Source organism: Chaetura pelagica, unplaced genomic scaffold, assembly GCF_000747805.2.
Source record: "Chaetura pelagica isolate M959 unplaced genomic scaffold, ChaPel_1.0 scaffold382, whole genome shotgun sequence".
Classification (NCBI taxonomy): domain Eukaryota; kingdom Metazoa; phylum Chordata; class Aves; order Apodiformes; family Apodidae; genus Chaetura; species Chaetura pelagica.
Genome location: NW_009952478.1, coordinates 146,975 through 166,085, shown reverse-complemented (window position 1 = coordinate 166,085; position 19,111 = coordinate 146,975). Strand labels below are relative to the sequence as shown.

The 19,111-nt window shown below is 37.2% G+C and overlaps 1 protein-coding gene across 1 annotated transcript in view; it reads left to right on the top strand.

Moving 5' to 3' along the window:
- ITGA1 (integrin, alpha 1) overlaps window positions 1-19,111 on the top strand; it is a 48,527-nt gene that overhangs the window by 14,337 nt on the left and 15,079 nt on the right. The window contains exons 8-17 of the mRNA XM_010008619.1: window positions 271-421; window positions 4,477-4,642; window positions 9,142-9,215; window positions 10,744-10,888; window positions 12,073-12,215; window positions 13,688-13,831; window positions 15,997-16,251; window positions 16,677-16,807; window positions 17,886-18,049; window positions 18,233-18,369. Of these exons, the coding sequence (XP_010006921.1) occupies window positions 271-421; window positions 4,477-4,642; window positions 9,142-9,215; window positions 10,744-10,888; window positions 12,073-12,215; window positions 13,688-13,831; window positions 15,997-16,251; window positions 16,677-16,807; window positions 17,886-18,049; window positions 18,233-18,369 (1,510 nt within the window). The remainder of the gene's footprint in view (window positions 1-270; window positions 422-4,476; window positions 4,643-9,141; window positions 9,216-10,743; window positions 10,889-12,072; window positions 12,216-13,687; window positions 13,832-15,996; window positions 16,252-16,676; window positions 16,808-17,885; window positions 18,050-18,232; window positions 18,370-19,111) is intronic.

Sequence of the window (19,111 nt, the reverse complement as noted above, 5' to 3'; positions counted from 1 at the left end):
TTATTATTATTATTATTATCTAGCATTTTATTTTCTGTATTTGCTCTCAAACAAATGAATAATGAATGAATGTTTGTGAGACTCTTTGGCTGTTAACTGTCATGTAAATTCCTGTTTTTGTTTGTATTTGTTCATGGTTAGTATTAAACTCCTGTTCCTGATTTTCTGTTAATATAAAGTCTCCTTTTAGTTTGTGGTTGACTATGCAGATATGATGCATGTGCTAAATGCTGAAGTTTCCTTTCTTCAAACACTTTATGCTCCCTTTAGGAAAGAGGCTTTTACTGAGGATCGTGGTGCACGAAGAGGAGTACAAAAAGTAATGGTTATTGTGACAGATGGGGAATCACATGACAACTACAGATTACAAGAAGTGATTGATGATTGTGAAGACGAAAACATTCAAAGATTTGCTATTGCTGTAAGTGAAGTTTAATAGAAAAAAATCAGAATTTTAAAAGCATATTTCAACTTCCAAATGTAATTTCTGTTTTAAAAGTTCATTTAACAGGATCACAGAAATATAGAATCATAGAATCACTTAGGTTGGAAAAGACCTTTAAGATCATAATGTAAAACCATTAATCCTACTGTACCAAGTCCAGCACTAAGCCATATTCCCAAGTGCCAAATCTAGACGACTTTTAAACACATCCAGGGATGGTGGCTCAACCACCTCCCTGGGCAGCATGTTCTAATGTCTGACAACCCTTTCAGTGAAAAAGTTCTTCCTAATGTCTAGACTAAACCTCCCCTGGTGCAGCTTGAGACCATTTCCTCTTGTTCTATCACCAGTTACTTGTGAGAAGAGACCAGTGCCTACCTCTTCATGACGTCCTTTCTGGTAGTTGTAAAGGGTGATAAGGTCTCCCCTCAGCTTTCTTTTCTTCAGACTAAAACCCCAGTTCCCTCAGCCACTCCTCATAAGTCTTGTTCTCAAGGCCCTTCACCAGCTTTGTTGGACTTCTTTGGACATGCTCCAGCACCTCAATGTCTTTCTTGTATTGAGGTGCCCAAAACTGGACACAGTATTTAGGGTGTGGCCTCACCAATGTTGAGTACAGAGGGATGAACACCTCTGTGGTCCTGCTTACCGCACTATTTCTAATACAGCCAAGGATGCCATTGGCCTTCTTGGCCACCTGGGCACACTGCTGGCTCATGTTCAGCCACTTATCAATCAGAACCCCCAGGTCCCTCTCTGCTGGGCAGCTTTCCAGTCTCTCTTCCCCAAGCCTGTGGCATTGCATGGAGTTGTTGTGGCCCAAACGCAGGACCTGGCACTTGGTCTTGTTGAACTTCACACAATTGACCTCAGCCCATCGATCTAGTCTGTTAAGTTTCTCTGTAGAGCCTTCCTACCCTCAGGCTAACACTAACCCTGCCAACTTGGTGTCAGCTGCAAACTTACTGAGGGTGCATTCCATCTACTCATCAAGATTGTTGATAAAGATGTTAAAAAGAAATTATCCCAATTCTGAGCCCTGAGGAGCCCCACTTGTGATGGGCTGTCAGCTGGATTTCCCTCCATTCATGACCACTCTCTGGGCCTTGCCATCCAGCCAGTGTTTTACCCAGCAGAGCACACGCCCATCCAAGCCATTAGCCAGTTTTCATCAGAATGCTGTTGGAGACAGTGTCAAAGGCTTTACAGAAGCCCAGTTAGACAACATTCACAGCCTTTCCATCGTTACCAAGTGGGTCATCTTGTCATAGAAAGAGATCAGGTTCGTCAAGCAGGACCTGCCTTTCATAAACCCATGCTGACTGCACCTGATCACCTGGTTGTTCTGTATATGGTGCATAATGGCACTTAAGATTATCTGCTCTATGACCTTCTCTGGCACCAAGGTCAGACTGACAGGTTGGTAGTTCCCTGGATCCTCCTTTTAGCCTTTCTTGTGGGTGGCTATCACACTTGCTACCCTCCAGTCCACTGGCACCTCCCCAGTAAGCCAGGACTGCTGGTAAATAATGGGAAGAGGCTTGGCAAGTGCATTCCCCAACTCCTTCTGTACTCTTGGATGCAGCCCATCTGGCCCTATAGATTTAGGGATGTTTGGCTGGTGTAGCAGGTCACTGACCATTTCCTCTTGGACTGTGAAGATCTGATTTTGCCCACCTCCCCATTTTACTGCTATGGGATCTGGGTGTCTAGGGAACAACCCATTCTACTGCTAAAGACTAAGGCAAAGAAGGCATCTAGCACATCAGCCTTTTCCTTATCCTTTTTCTCTATGTTTCCCCCTGCATCCAGTAAAGGATGGAGATTCTCCGTAGTTCTCCTTTTGTTCTTTATGTATTTATAAAAAGATTTTTTCTTGTCTTTAACAGCAGTAGCCACGCTGAGTTCAAGCTGGGGTTTGGCCCTAATTTTCTCCCTGCATTGCCTTACTACATGTCTGTATTCCTCATGAGATGCTTGTCCTCTCTTCCGGAGGCCATAAACTCCTCTTTTCTTTCTGAGCTCCAGCCAAATCTTTGTATCCAGCCAATCTGGTCTTCTTCCCTGGCAGCTCATCTGGCACATGGGGACAGCCTGCTCCTGGGCCTCTAAGACCTCTTTCTTGAAGTATGTCCAGCCTTCCTGGACCCTTAGTGTCCCAAGGGACTTTGTCAATCAGTCTTCTGAACAGATCAGAGTCTGCCCTCTGGAAGTCCAAGGTGGCAGTTCTACTGACTCCTCTCCTTACTTCTCTAAGAATTGTAAACTCTTTAAGTTCATGGTCACTATGCTCCAGACTTTCTCCAGCTGTTACCTCCTCCACACATCCTTCTCTGTTCACCAGCAGCAAGTCCAGAAGGGCACCCTCCCTGGTTGGCTCCCACACCAGCTACATTAGGAATCTTTATGGAAATAGAGTGATTGGAGAGAGAGGGAAAAAAACCTGCCAAAAACACAAAACAAAAAAACAAGCAAACCAACCAACCTACCAAACAAATAAACAAAAAAAAACAACAACAAAAAACACAAGAAAACACAGGAAAAAAACAACAGACAACAAATAAAAACTCTACGTATTCAAAAATTGCTGTATGATTTTATAGCACATAAGAAAAAGCAACCTATCTGTCTTTCTGGTGATGACAGGTCTGTTGTGTGTGATGGAGAAGGAGAAAGATTCTGAGGGGCACTATAAAATCAAATTATTTTTGTTAAGAGCAATGTTGAACAGAGTGTATTAGTTCAGATCTTCTGAGAAATTTCTACAGACAAATTACTTACTTCAAAAAAAAATAAAAATAAAAGTAAAACATCAACAAAAAACAGACTTATATTGACTGTTCTATGTGCTAGAATTGTGAAATAGTAATTTTCTTGTTGAGCAAACTTAGTAGCTGAATGATAGGCTAAACATGATAGAGGTTAACCCAACTCAAGAAATATGGAAGTATTAATGATTGAACTGTTGTGAACCCTCCATGGTATTTGTTTATTCTATGCTCAAACCATCTGTTTTCTCTCATTAATTTGCAAGGTACATTGGCTTGTTGCTTCTCTATTCCTATCTTTCTTTGCTTTGGTATAATGAAGTGGTATGGGACCATACAACTTCAAGAAAGATGTTGTCTTTCATTTAAAGAAAGACAGAAAGCAGAAGTTGAATCCAGCTGCACCCAAGTATTCAGTGTTTTCCCTCATAAATCTAGAGTGTAATAAAGAAAAAGTCATCCTTGAAACTGCAATAATTTTTAGCAATCCCCTTCTCAAACCAAATTTTAATTGCTCGTGTCCAGGAATGCTATAACGTGAAAGGTGTATTTTTTACTTCTGCTAAGTAAAGCAAGCTAAGTATATAGAGCCATTTTTTCTATGAAAAACACTCATTGGTCTGGGAATAGAAGAAGTCATTTTGTACTGAGGCATCTGAATTTTTATAGCAGTGATGTTAAAGCTGCAAACCAAATCTAGTCTTGTCCTGTGGTGGAGTTTTTAACAGTGAATGGATATGTTGTTACAGGTATTTATAGAGCAAATCTTCACATAAAAAGCAGAATTATTCTGTGCATAAATAACTTGTTATTAATTGCTTATATACCACGTTTTCAGAACTGCCAGTACCAATGCAGAAGCAAATGCAATTGTGTATTCTGATTTGGGTAATGTTGTGTTGGTCTTTTCCTAAATTAAGGCCTGTTTCAACAAATTGTAGAATCATAGAATAAATCATTAGAATTTCATGAAGAAGGAAAACAAATGGCAGTTGAGAATAGCAAACAGTACACCATACAGTTAATTTGTTTGCTATTACTGATATTTTCAGAAAAACTACTGAGCCTTCATATAGTTCTCATTGTAAAAGAATGCTTTCAACTTGTGAGAGGTTTTAACAGAACAAATTAACATTGGATAATATTTCCCAATATTCTGTGACAACCTGCCTCAAATGTATTTTTTAAAACAGGTTATAAAATGTGTCCTTGAATTCTTTTTTTTTTCTTTTTAATTTTTTTTATTATTATTATTTTCTTTAGATTCTTGGCAGCTACAGCAGAGGAAATTTAAGTACTGAGAAATTTGTAGAGGAAATAAAATCAATTGCCAGCAAGCCTACTGAAAAGCATTTCTTCAATGTCTCAGATGAATTAGCTCTTTTAACTATTGTTGAAGCTCTTGGAGAGAGAATATTTGCCCTGGAAGGTATGACATTATTTAAGATTTTAATTTGTGCCTGCATTACAGCTGAAGAAAATATAAGATTACCTGCTTTTATCTTCCTTTGCAATGTGTTGGGCTACATAAAATGTATTATGCAGGTAATTTTTTTTCATGCTGATCATAAAAATATTTTATAATAGTTATCAAAACCTAGATAGTGATGTGAAATATATATGGATGGGTTAGAGTCTATGGAGACAAAAGCCTGAAAGGGTAAGTAACCATTACTGGTTTAGCTGGAGTAAACAGAAATTTGCCTTCCCTTAGGTAAAAAAACATTGCTAGACTATATCCTGGTTACACCATGATCATGTGTTCATCTGCATATACTTTTTTGTTCTCTTTTTGGCTAATTATTGATTACAGCGTATTACTTTGCTAGCATGGACTTGCTGTATAGAGTTGACAATTCTCCTTTGGAAAAGTTCACAATACTCAGATTTTAACACAGGAAAGTAATTTGCTCATAATGTTTGCTTACATTCTCCATCCAAATTAGGCAATCTCTGTTTTAAGCACAATGCTGGTAACAGAAGTCTGAGTTAATTAGTTATAAATTATACTGGACAACTCTGATTTCTGCCATACAAATAAAACACTACTTAGACTTACTTTTCTCTTCATCTCAGCTTTCCAAGTAGCTGCAAAAGTGTAGTTTACAGCTGGAACAAAATATAACATTGAATTGAATTTCAAGAAATAATATAAGTATGAGGGAGTATTTTGACATTTTATAAAACAAAGCTATATTTTTCACACATATTTAGGTATTTTTTAGTGTATCATTTAGCATAATCAAATAGCAATATTTTCAACTGATTATTACAACTGTTTGGGTTTTTTTCCAGTTTATGTGTTCTTTTTAGTTTCTGGAAAATTTTGCTTCCTCAGTTTTGAAAAAAATTAATTTGAGGAGAACTTAATCTTTCTAAAGCCCAAAGTATAGCCTTCTTAAACTCATTGAGCACTTCAAAGTTCATTGAACAGGGGACTCTTTTGTTAAGTCCTTGTTTACTATGAGGAATAAACTTTCAGTGGAAAAAAAGTTCAAGCAGAAATTTTATGCTTCAGTTTGTGTTTTTTATTTCCAGAAAAGTGAAAAAAAATTGATTTTCATCAGTAGAACAAAATATATTGGTTACACCTATTACATACAATTAATATAGAATATAAAGTTTAACAACTGCTAGTCATGCCAATAGATTAAGGTTATAAAACCTAACATGATGGAGTTTCTGGACATCAGTGTACTCCATCTCAAGGGTTCAAGTCTTTACTCAACCCTATGAAAAAACAGGTGCCACTGGAAGAGGTAGTGTCACTCTGTCACACAATCAGAAACCATTACATTGTGCCTGTCTGTCTCATGAAACCCCAGCCACCAAATAGTGGAGTAAACTATGGTGGCCTAAACTCCATGGTGGTGGGGAATGCTTTATATCACGAGCTTTTATACTTCTAACAATTACAAAATTACAATTACAAATTTAACTTTTAACAATTGCAAAACTTTTGAACATTAAACAAGTTCTGTACCTTAAAAAATTATATTTAAAAAACTTATGTTATTTTGACAGTGGTGAAACTGAGTACATTGTATAATGTTACCTGTTTATATGATAGTCAGCTTTTGAGATGACTGATCCTTATTATCCTGTCCTTCAATATTTTAGTACTTTAAGAATATTGTACCTCTAAGTATCAAGAGTTCTGCAGTATTCCTTGAATTCAGCTTCACTTTTCTGTAAGATATACAGTAATAAATATGTTGTGTCATACAAATAAAACATCTGTTTATTTGGACTTAATTTTCTCTACATTTCAGCTTCCCAAGTCACTGCAATAATGTAATTTACATCTAGAACAGCAGATAATGTTGAGTGGAATGTCAAGAAATAGTACAAACATGATTGGATATTGCTACTACCCTACCCTACCCTACCCTACCCTACCCTACCCTACCCTACCCTACCCTACCCTATCCTATCCTATCCTATCCTATCCTATCCTATCCTATACTATCCTATCCTATCCTATACTATACTATCCTATCCTATCCTACTATAAATATAATTGGATATTACTGCTTTTTCTTTAACATAAACCTACTATAAATTGTTAGGATATTTGTGTCTTGATACATTTGCATTATTTTTTATCTTATAAAGACTTGGCTGTATTACGAAAAATATGGTTTAAACAAAAAATGTGGACAATTATTTTCATTCACACTGTAAGAGATGAGCTAGGTAATTTCACTGTTCCCAAATGGTTTCTTGATTTCCAGATTTCCAGTAGGAACTCAAAGATGTGCTAAGACAGAATGTAAGATACCTGTGATATGAGATAACACATGCCATCTTCTCCACCTGTACAAGTCCCAAAAATCACATAATCTGGCTGCAAGGGAATCAGAATAGGAACTGAAAATGGGATCTTAGTTTTTAGTCAAAAAATATTAAGATTGCATTGCTGCAAAGTGTAGGTAAGGCTGGAGCTACAAGATGCTGAGTAAATTGATTTCTGTTGATTCTTCAGGCCCTATCTCCTGTCCCATCCCAAAGCATTTCAGGAGATAGTCAAGATTTGATACAGCGTCCATGGATTAATTTTTGTGGCAGGGGAGAAAAGCACATTTTTTCTGTCCTGCCCAACTTTCTGGTGCCAATTCAGTCTATTGGATGAGTCCACTGTGGAAAAGATGAATGAGCTCCATACAATGTAGTTGAATTAATTTCTGAGCATAACATGGAGGTCACAGGAACATTGACTCTAGAAACTGTGTCTGAATTTGTTTAAAATCCCAATCAAAATAGCCTCTTGCTACTTTAGTAGTGTTCTTTTTTTTTTTTCCTTGAACTTACTGTTTTGTTTTACGTTTTAAAAATGCAAGGAAAATTGAAAGAGAGTTGAAAAATCAAATCCAACAGAAAACTATACTTGACAGCCAGTGGATTGTTGCACATAATCTTTTTCATATGCCTCTGTGTCTCATGGCATGGACTTCTGGCCTCAACAGAAATTTTATGTTTTATCCAACCTGCAGGCAGGCACAACTGGTGTTTTTTTTTCATAAAATATCTTTTGTAAGATGCCTGGCAGTTTGAAACTCAATGGAAAGTTAGACTGGAGGCTATTATCTAAGCAGCATTGAGAAATGCACACACGAACAGTACCAGCATTGTCCTTTGCCTCAGACTGTGAAAGTCCTGTCTTTCTCAGCTCCTTAAGGAGCATCCTTTACTGAATGAAAATATGGTTAATCAGCAATGTGCAACTCAAGAGTTTTATGGTTAAAAAGAACTTTTTCAGACTAAGGAAAGCAGCTACATCTTGCACCTGATGAGGGCCCATATTTGTGTGTTAAACATTTTGATTTGAGATCATGTCTCCTTTCTATGACTGACTATAAAACCCACCAATTACTGAAGATATCACGGCCCAAGGAGTAACTGCTGTGGTTGAGTTGCAGAGTATCAAAAGTTCAGTGATTTTTAAGAGTCTACATGTCTGAAATTTATGCAGCCATGGCTTGCCATGCCTTGGCTTCATTCACACAGTTGGAAGTTTGCCTCAGCATTCAGCTGTTGGCAAACTGTGAACTCTTCCTGGACAAATATCAGAGCAGATTTCAGTTATCCTGTACTGCCCATTTCTGTATCTTGCTCTCAAGGAGGAATCTATATGCAGATTCCTCCTTACTTATGGTACTTAAGGTGGCAAAACACTCCTTCACTGTTGCTGTTAAGTAGACAAAGAGGCAGATTTTTTTCTTCCCTGCCGGCATTTCAAGTGTACCTGCGAGCAAAGCAGCTCATCAGATTTTAATAACCAGAATACAACTACTTTTTTAGCCACTAAAACTAGCACTAAAACACCTGATACCTTTTACATTCAGAGTAACTTCAGATAAACAGAAAGATTTTCATGCAACCTTCTGGACAGCATGTTACTTCCCAAGCCCTTCCCTGCAGCTTATGAATTTTGGACAGCTGAGATTTTCCTGTGTTGTTGTTTTCTACAAAGGTTTATACAAACATCAAGTGGTTTTCATTTGAAGTTCTACAAGCTGTCTACAAATTTTTTGTTGCTTGAATACAAGGCTGGGGTTACATGGCTGATGTTTTATTGTTTGCTTAGCTCAAGTGGAAAATGGCTCAACAATATTAATCAAACATTCCAAGCATATTTACCATCAGCCCGAGGTCAAATCTGGTCAGTTTTAATCCAGAAATATTACTTGGACAAGTTCTGAGACATGATCTTAAAATGGAAACTATTATGCTTAATGGTGGTTTTTAACATAGATCTTAATGTCTGTATTTATTATAAAAATCTATGCCTAACTATATTCACTGAATATTCTAATTAATTATGCTGTCTTCTACTATCACGTGAGCATTTTCATTACACTATTCAGACACTTTTTTCAGGTTGAAACTAATTTTTTTCCTTTTTACTTATTTTTTTCTGTTTGATAGCAACAACAGACCAGCAGGCAGCCTCATTTGAAATGGAAATGTCTCAAGCTGGTTTCAGTGCTCATTATTCTCAGGTAAACAAGCTGGTTAAAAACAAGAAGCTTTTGTAGATTTTTTTTGTGTGTATTCTTTGTACAGTCCTGTTTGCTTTTGGAAGTTTCAGAATTTCTGGTGATCCAGTTAATTTTTTTTTAAATGTATGTAAAGAATTATTATAAACAATGAAAGCTTAAGATAATAAATACCTTCTTCACATGAATTCTAAATTTAATGCTACCACTGCATTTTCAATTAGAAGAACAGTCTATAACATATTCAGAAAGACTTTTTACCAGGGCCTGTATTGACAGAACAATGTTTTTAAAATGAAAGAGGGTAGATTTAGGTTGGATGTGAGGAAGAAGTTTTCTGCTTTAGGGGTGGTGAGACACAGGAACTCATTTTCCAGAAAAGTGGCAGGTGCTATGTCCCTGGAATTTTTTGAAGTCCGATTGAACAAGAAAGATTTTAAGCAAACTGATCTAGTGCAGGTTGTCCCTGCCCATGGCAAGGGAGTTGGACTAGATGACCTTTGAAAGTCTCTTCCAACCCAAACCCTTCTAAGATTCTGTACTGGGAACTGGGAAGAGTTAAGCTTCAAAGACATAAAAAAGTAGTGACAGTGGAAAAGAGGACAGTAGGAGAGTAACTAAACTGAACAAACACTGAGCAACCCAAGACAAACTGACATACATAGGAAAAAGGAAAACGTAACAGTGTGAAGTTTGATAGACTGAAAAAAAAAAAAAAAAAAAAGAAAAGAATAAAAAACCTTCAATATAATTTTTGATAAATACTTCATTGCAGAAGTACTCTATTTATTTTTACTATCTGCACTACTTTTCACATGTAACATATGTTAGAAAAAATTGTTCTCCTGATAGGGAGTGTGAGGATTATTTCTGAAATTACTGTTTGGTAGAGCATACTCTTGAAGTTCACAAAAAACTGACCTGCTTTCATCAGAACATCACTTCAGAGTGGATCTTCAGTCCTTGATGTATTGACAGACTCAGAAGCCCTGGTGTCTGCCTTACCTAGAAGGCTGCACTCATGCCTTTAGGCAAAAAAGCTCAGCAAACAATTTCTTGTTGACCACAGACTCTTGGACAATATACAAGACTCTCAGATCCAATAGGGAAAAGTTTGAGTTTCTGAAAGTTGGTCTAGGAAATGCATTTAAGTGTTGTATTCTCTGATTAGCTTAGCTAAATCCCTTTTGTCTTTCTATTTCTCCTGGAAAGGTGGGCTGAAGTTGTAAGAGCTGTGTTTCATTCTCCTGTTTTTCCTAAATGGCACTTAGAAATTTTTTTAATTATTTTAAAGTCTGGAGCATTAAAAAAAAAAAAAAAAAAAAAAAAAAAAAGTTGTAAGAAAAACCATGACTTTAGGGGCCATAGTATGATATGAAAAATTAAAAAAAAAACAAAACCAAAACAAAAAACAGCTCTGTAGCTAATTATCTAAGTATACACAAAACATTACCCGAATGTGAGCATCACAACCAGCGAACACCTAAAGATGGTTCACATAGAGAACAGACTTTGTTTTCCTTTGCTTAAGGATTGGATCATGCTTGGAGCGGTTGGAGCATATGACTGGAATGGCACTGTGATCATGGTGAAGGACAGTGGCATTTCAATGCCAACTAATGACACTTTTCGTGACAGGCTTTCAGAAAAAAATGAACCTCTTGCAGCCTACCTAGGTAAGAGAAATAGGCCATCTTGTAACACTTTTTGACAAGTACTACAAAACCTATTTCAAATCTCAGTCACAAAGAGTATCTTACACAGTATTATCTTACACTCTAGGAGCCTGGGAAAATGTCTAATGTGTAGATATTTCTACCATATGATTTTCTTGTCTTTTAAAAACAAATACTACTTCTATAATAAAAAATCTAGTACAAACACTTACAGACCTAAGTATATATAGATCTTTCCCAATATAGACATCTAATATCTTTGGAGAAGATTTCACAGATTCCTCAGGTATTTAATGAAGTTTTTACATAGCTTGATAGTATAAGACTTTTATACAATATTCAGTCTAAATCTTTGCTTAAAATAAAACTGATTTCTGTCACCAAATGGACAAGAACAAGAGTTTGCCACTATCTGTTTGATAATAATGTTTTGTATACTGGCAGGCTACTATTTTCCTTTCAGCCTTCCTACCAAAAAACACTAGTGGTCTTGCTCTCTCTAGGTTTTGCTTTCTGCACCTCATGGTTCTCTTCTCTGTTATGTCATTTAAGCCATTTTTTCAGTGATGAAATGTCAACACTGTAATAAACACTTTTTTTTCCCCCTAAGCACACTGTATATCTTCTTTGCAGAATGCTATTAGCTGTTTCTTTATATCTCAAATTTGATAAAATCATTTTAAATTTAGACCATATCCTCCATAGTATTTGCAACCCTGTAATATTTTTTATTCATCTTCAAAATGTTTTAAGTCTTTCTTCACCCAAGTTGTTAAATTGCTATTAATATTAAACTGAGCTAGGTTCCAAATATTGCCAGAATCCCATTTGGAAGACTCCATCAATTTGGCAGTGAGATGCTGACAACTATTCTTTGAAAGTAACTATTCAATATGCTATTCACTAGTTATTGCATCAGTACCATCACATGCTTACATAGAAAGGCAAATTGAACCTGACTCACCAGCCCATGAACAGATTTAATAATGCAGAGGTGGTCATTGCTCTGAGACTGCAGGCAAATAAACATCCAGCCCTTTTAATTAACTCTGCTATTATTCTCTAGCGTGAGTAAGACTGAACATCTAGTTGCAGAATAAGCCTTAAAAAAAGCTGTGAATAACAACACATATTTCTGATGCATTCTGTGCGGGCTGCATCTTGACTTCTTTTCTGCTTCCTAGGATATACTGTGAATTCAGCGCTGACACCTGGAGGCGTGTTGTATATAGCAGGGCAGCCACGATACAATCACACTGGCCAAGTTATCATTTATAAAATGGAAGGAAAAGAGGTACAAGTACTACAGAGGTTAAACGGAGAACAAGTGAGTATGCATTCATTATTAACCTCTGAGGGCAATATGGCGTGAGAAATTGCAATAATTATTTATAAGGAGAAATTTACATCAGAAGGGTAAATTTAACAGGGAGTTGTAAGCAAGATGAGAAGGACAGGTTAGATAGGTGCTCTGCTATAGTAGGTAATTAAAAGTGGACTTTACAGTAGTCAGAGACCCTTGGAAATTTTCTTAATTTTCTGAAGGTTAAACCTTCACCGGTATCAAAGTGGTTATAGCCATCTCAGTACTTCAAATCTTCTCTGTCTGCTGAGTTGAAGGGTATGTCACTGGCAGGAAAATGGTGCAACAAGCAGGATACTGTGCAAAAGCATCAGCTGAGATAGCACAAAAGATAGAATAGCTGCTTTTTCTATTGAGCAGCAGCTCACTGAGAGCTGTTCTGCAGGAAAAATAAATAAATAAATAAATAAATAAATAAATAAATAAATAAATAAAATCACATTATTGAAGAATGTAGTAGGCACTGGAACAGGCTCCCCAGAGAGGTTGTGGAGTCTCCTTCTCTGGACACTTTCAAGACCTGTCTGGATGCCTTTCTGAGTGATCTGCTCTAGTTGTTTTGGGGTTTTTTGGTCCTGCTCTGGCAGAGGGGTTGGACTTGATGATCTTCAGAGGTCCCTTCCAACTCCTTAATATTCTGTGATTCTGTGAACTCAACTAATCTATCAGTTCTTTTATAGTCTATGAAGCAAAGCAAGCATTTTCAAGGTTTGACAGATGTGGCCGATTTGAAGCATCTTCTGTGAGATGGAATGCATTGTTTCTCATGTGAAGTGCAAAGGAAAGGCAGCACATTAAGTGTAAAAAAAATGCAGGGTGTCTAGCTTAGCTGTGAAGTTAACGTAATCAGATAAATCTCACACCTTGTATCCAACCTATGAATATATCTAGCTCTTTGTGTAGATCTTGTTCCTCTGCATTTAGTGGAAACGTAGGAATTTCAAAAACTGCCTGCACTATGATGTCTTGTAGGTTTTGTCCACCACCTTCCTTTTTCCCCTGGCAAGCCTAAGACCAATTTGTGTTGTTTGTGTTGGGTTTTTTTCACCTATATGTGATTATTGGGACTGAGGAGAAAACTAGTTTCCTCACAACACTTATATTAAAATGTTGTCTTAAGAGTTCCTACTCTCCTTAGCAGGTAGAAGCACCATTTTTACTTTTCAGATTCAGGAGAGTTTAAAGTTGAATGGAGCATTCTTAAATAAAATAATCTGACAACAAACTCTAAAACAGAAAACAAACTTCAAAGGCAAACAGATCAAAAAAATCTAGATAGAATCATAGAATAGGAAAGGATCATAGATAGGAAAGAAAATCTCTGCTTAGTGGTTAATATTTGACGTTTCTGCAAGGAACCATAAAACAGGTCTCTGAACACAGTGTTGCATGATGTTGCTGACTCTCTTTGGCTTATGCCTTATATTTTCCTGCAGATTGGGTCATACTTTGGAGGTGTTATTACCACAATTGACATCAACAGGGACTCATTTACAGACCTTCTTCTTGTTGGAGCTCCTATGTATATGGGAACTGAGAAGGAGGAACAAGGAAAAGTGTATGTTTATGGTCTAAACAAGGTAAGGATCGTGTTTATTGACCAGGAGCAGAACATGCTCATTACTGTCTTCATATCCTTGTTTTAAAGAAATGCAGTAATTTGTGCTTGGGAAGATACCTGTTGAAATCAGAAACACAACTTTGACACTTGATCAGATAATTTTTTAATATTTCCATAGAATCATAGAATGATCTGGGTTGGAAGCAACATTAAAGATCATCTAGTTTCAACCCTCCAGCCATGGGCAAGGACATTTCCCACTAGACTAGATTGCTCAAAGCCCCATCCTGGCTTCGAACAATTCCATTGAGGTGGCATCCACTCCTCTTCTGGGCAACCTGGACCAGTGTCTCACCACCCTCACAGGAAAGAATTTCTTCCAAATATCTGATCTAAATCAGTTTGAAATCATTGCCCCTCCTCCTATCACCAGACTCCCTGCTAAAAAGCTACTCCTCAGCTTCCTTGTAGGCCCCCTTTGGGTACTGGAAAGCTAATACAAGGTCTATCAGGAGCTTTCTCTTCAAGCTGAACAACCCCAACTCTCTCAGCCTATCTTCATAGCAGAGGTGACATCGCTGTCCTCTGGACTAGCTGGAAGAGCTCCATATCCTTCTTGTGCTGGGGGCTCCACAACTGGGGATATACTCCAGATGGGGTCTGCTGAAAGCACAGTAGAGGAAGAAAATCACCTCCCTTGATGTGCTGATTATGCTTCTTTTGATGCAGCCCAGGATATAGTTGGCTTTCTGGGCTGTGAGTGCACATTGCCAGCTCATGTTGAGGTTCTCATCAATCAACACCCTCATGGCCTTCTCCTCAAGACTGTTTTCAATCCATTCTCCACCCAGCCTATTTTTGTGCTTGGGATCACTCTGACCTATGTGCAGAGCCTTGCACGTGGCCTTTTTGAACTTCATGCAGTTTACACAGGCCCACCTCTCAAGATTTTCTTCTCAACATCTTCCTTCCTCACCTTTTTTTCTAATGGAGTATTTTACACAGATAAGCACTATATTCTTTAAGATGCAATATGGCATAGAAGCAAATTTATAGAATTCCTTTCCTATCACATTTTCATTTTACTTTCATGGATTCGGAAACAGTAAGACTAATATATCCTAAAAGTATGTGCTCAAGTACCCTTGTTACTTCCTTACCAACCTAGAGCTAAACTCTATACATCCAGCAGCTTTTAAGTATGTCATGACTAGACTGAGTAATATACCAGCTATGCCTCAACTTCTTAATTGGATAAGTGTGTCTTTCCAATGTCTATGCATACTTTTTCTTCTTTTTTTCTTATTTTAGTGCAGTACCATTGTGTATCAGTATAGCAGTTATCCAAATATGCCCTAGTAATGATGGTCTCCTTAAATACTATTGCAAGAAAAGGACCTGAAAAGACTGGATCTGTTTTATAAGACACTCTTCCAGTTTCTACATGGATGTTGCTAACAACAAATAGCTGCTGAATGGGTCTGGCAATAAAACAAGTATTCCATGTCCTCCAGTAATGTGAGCGTTTAAAATTTATTTTTCCTGTGCTTCCTTTTATGTATCTTCAGATAAAGGAGATTCGGCAACTGCCTGCTGCAGCTAATCTCTAATACAGAACTCATGCAGCTAATCTCTTGTAAAGATAGTTTACAAACCATTCTGCATGTGTGTTGTTGATCTAGGATGCACAGTGGACCAGCAGAATGTTAGGCAAAGCAGTATGTGTCTACTGAGGACAGAATTCAATCTATGCGAGAAAAATGCTGTATTTTGTCCTGGAATAACAGTTTTACCATCTGTGTTTCATCAGAAACTTGGCTTACTTCTCATATTAAGCAAATGCCTTCAGAAGAACTCCTTACACTAAATTAAGAATGAAGTGGTTGACTTACAGTAACATCCAAATATTGTCATGGTACTACACTGTCCTATGAACCTCTAAGTTTAAGAACTACTCAAAAGTGTCTAGATGCAGAAAGAGAGCAAGAATGTCTTTCTCACTCAGAAAAATAATTTGATTTATAGTTACAGAATCACAGTTTCTACAGTGCACTCAGTCACTAGGAATAGGATGTAATTGTTCCATTTAGGTAATCAGTTTGTCTTCTGGACAGGAGCTCTTAAAAGGCTGCATTGCTAAACTGTTGATGGAAATCCACCAAGTCTAAATCTGTTCTTTCACAGACAAAGTTTGAATACCAGATGAGTCTTGAACCTGTAAAGCAAACATGCTGTTCGCCGTTAAAACAGGACACCTGCAAAGTTCTTAAGAATGAGCCTTGTGGTGCACGCTTTGGGACTGCAATTGCTGCAGTGAAGGATCTCAACCTTGATGGATATAATGACATTGTAATAGGTTCTCCCTTAGAGGATGATCATCGGGGAGCTGTTTATATCTACCATGGCCATGGCAGCACAATCAGTAAAAAATATTCGCAGGTATGAAGTAAGCCCTTACTGATTGGGAGCCACTCTAAGAGTATGTAGAAAAAAATCCAATTTTCCTGTGTGTTCCAAACATAGGATCAAACTGTGACTTCACCTGTCATGAAAGCTTTTTTTTTTTTTTTTTTTTAAATTAAAATCTGATGTAACTGAGTTTCACTCTAGTAAAGTTAGAAAATACGTTTGCATGTTTATATTACAAAACTTCTGAAATGTTCTGTGCTGACAGAAAAGTAGATATTTTGCAATTCTGAAAATTTATAATGTGTTCATCACCATGGTAACTGTTTTAGGAGTATTGTAATGAAAAATAATATATTTAGAGAGTTTAAGCCATCCAACTGCCAACAAATGCATCTTGAATGTTCTTATAAAATCCTTCAACATGCACTGCATAAATCTCTTAATGTTTTTCACAGCGTATTGCGTCAGGTGGAGATGGGGAAAAAGTGAAATTTTTTGGCCAGTCTGTGCATGGAGAAATGGATTTAAACGATGACGGGCTGATTGATGTCACCATTGGAGGCCTTGGTGGGGCTGCCCTCTTCTGGTACGGATACTCACGGCAGCTTTCAGGCCAGGATACAATCGTTTGCCTCGGGGTACCGATGTAACTTGTATGCACTTTTTGGACTATTTGAGGATACTGGTTACATCTCGTGCTTCGATCCGGGCTGTGAATGTTCATATTTGTGTAACTCTCTGGAGGAAGGAGTATAAAACTTAATGGATAGCAGTAGTAAATATAGGAATATTTCAGAAACTTTATTAGCATAGTATGAGGACTTCGTCCTCTGAGACCATATTAAAAATTAAAACTGATTCCACTTGTAGCATTGAACGAAATAGGAAAAAACCCTAAATATTCTCTTTTTCACACCTACTGTATATTATCTTATTACCAATATCAAAGACATATTCAAATGTAAAGAGGTGACAAAAGAAATCCTCATTTCACTTCCTAAGAAGAAAACTCTAGTTTGACTCCCTATAGAAATGTTAGGAAAACTATGAGTAAACTTTAAGGTTAACAGTTAATTTTAGTTTAAAAAAAACCAAACAAATAAACAAACCCCCCCACATTATTCAGATAGCACAGAGCAATATTTTTTAAGGGAGAAGAGAAAATGTCCAGTAAAAAATAAATAAACGTGACATGTAATCCCTCATTTCTAAAGAACAACTAGAACTATTTCTCTCTCTCTTTCTGGTAAGGCAATTGCTAAGCCAACTCCTTCCTCTCCTTGTCCTACTGTTCCACCCAATTTACCTGTAAGTTCAAGTTTTTCAGGTCTTGCTACCACCCTCAAGCTGCTAGCTTCTCCTTATGTTCATCTGGTAGTTTGTCTTTCTGAAACAAGCACAACATTGTGGGGAAACCCTGTGACCATTTTCTCTGTATTTTGTTGTATATTGGTACTATGCGTAGAGTGTGTAGTTAATTACTTGTCTAGACTACCGCATATCTTGATCTTGAAGGTTTTTTTCCAACCTAAGTGACTCTGTGACATGTGTATTTTAATATTTAATGGAGAACACTTTGCAAGTTCATTCTTAAGTTAAAAAAAATAATAATTGCTGATATTATTTTCAAGGCACTTTCATTCTTTGTGGTTTTTTTTGTTAAGGTCTCGTGATGTGGCTGAAGTAAATGTTTCCATGCAATTTACACCCAAAAGCATCAATATCCAACAACAAAATTGTCAGATAAATAAAAGGAAAACAATATGCATAAATGCTACAATTTGTTTTAAGACCAGACTAAAGTCAAAGGAAGATATGCTAGAATCCAGTAAGTAGATAAGCTATGGAATCTTTACACTATAAAACTGCTAAGCTTGCATTGGTTTATTTCTCCAAAATTGGAATGCAGCTCTTCTAAATTCCCTATTCAAAGTACATTGAAGATCCTAGGGGAAAAAAGAACATGTAGAAGCAAATTGGTTTGTAATATTGGTCTCAACTTTCTCTGCAGGTCTGCAATATTGGATTACTCTCGACTCACAAAGACAAATATCTCGAAGCTTGTTCACTGAGAGCCATGAGAGAAAAATGCAAAAGAATATAACTATTAAAGGGTCAGAATGTATTAAACATAACTTCTACATGTTGGCAAGTAAATCATTTAAAGTGTTTTTCTCATGTTGACATTTAAATAACCCAAATGTATTCCTTAAATTGTAAATTGGACAACAAAATCTGCATCCATAATTAATCTTAAGAAGAGGACATTGAATTTGTTAACTAGCCAGGATTTATATCATTTTAGATGTAAATAGATATAAAATATTTACTTACACATACAGGTTATTTATATTTGTCTCTTTGTATCTGTCTTAAGAAAGAGAATAACAGAGGAACCAAGCATCTGATGTGGTTAGTAGTTTGTTTAGGTGCATTCTGAACTCATCAAAACCATGTGAGATGGCAGTCTGGTTTGCATATTTGTCATGGTTTGGGGCCCTACACAACAACAAAGGAACAGCCTGGGTGCTCTCTCAACTCCCCACACACACACACACACTGGGATGAGGAGGACAAAGCTCATGGGTTGAGACAAAGGACAAGGAGGGCTCTTCACCGATTAAGGTCCTGGGCAAAACAGACTCAAATTGGGGAAAAAATAATAATTTAATTTCACAATAATCAAACACACCCAGGACACAGACACACACAGAACAGGGCTTGCATATGTTACCCCACCCCTCCCTTCTTCTCAGGCCCAAATCCCTTTGTTCCCGGTTTCTCTCCCTCCTTCCCCCCAGCAGCACAGGGGGATGGGGATGGGGTTTAGAGTCAGTTCACAAGCTGCTGGTTCCTGCCGCTCGTCCTCCTCAGGAAGAAGGATTCCTCA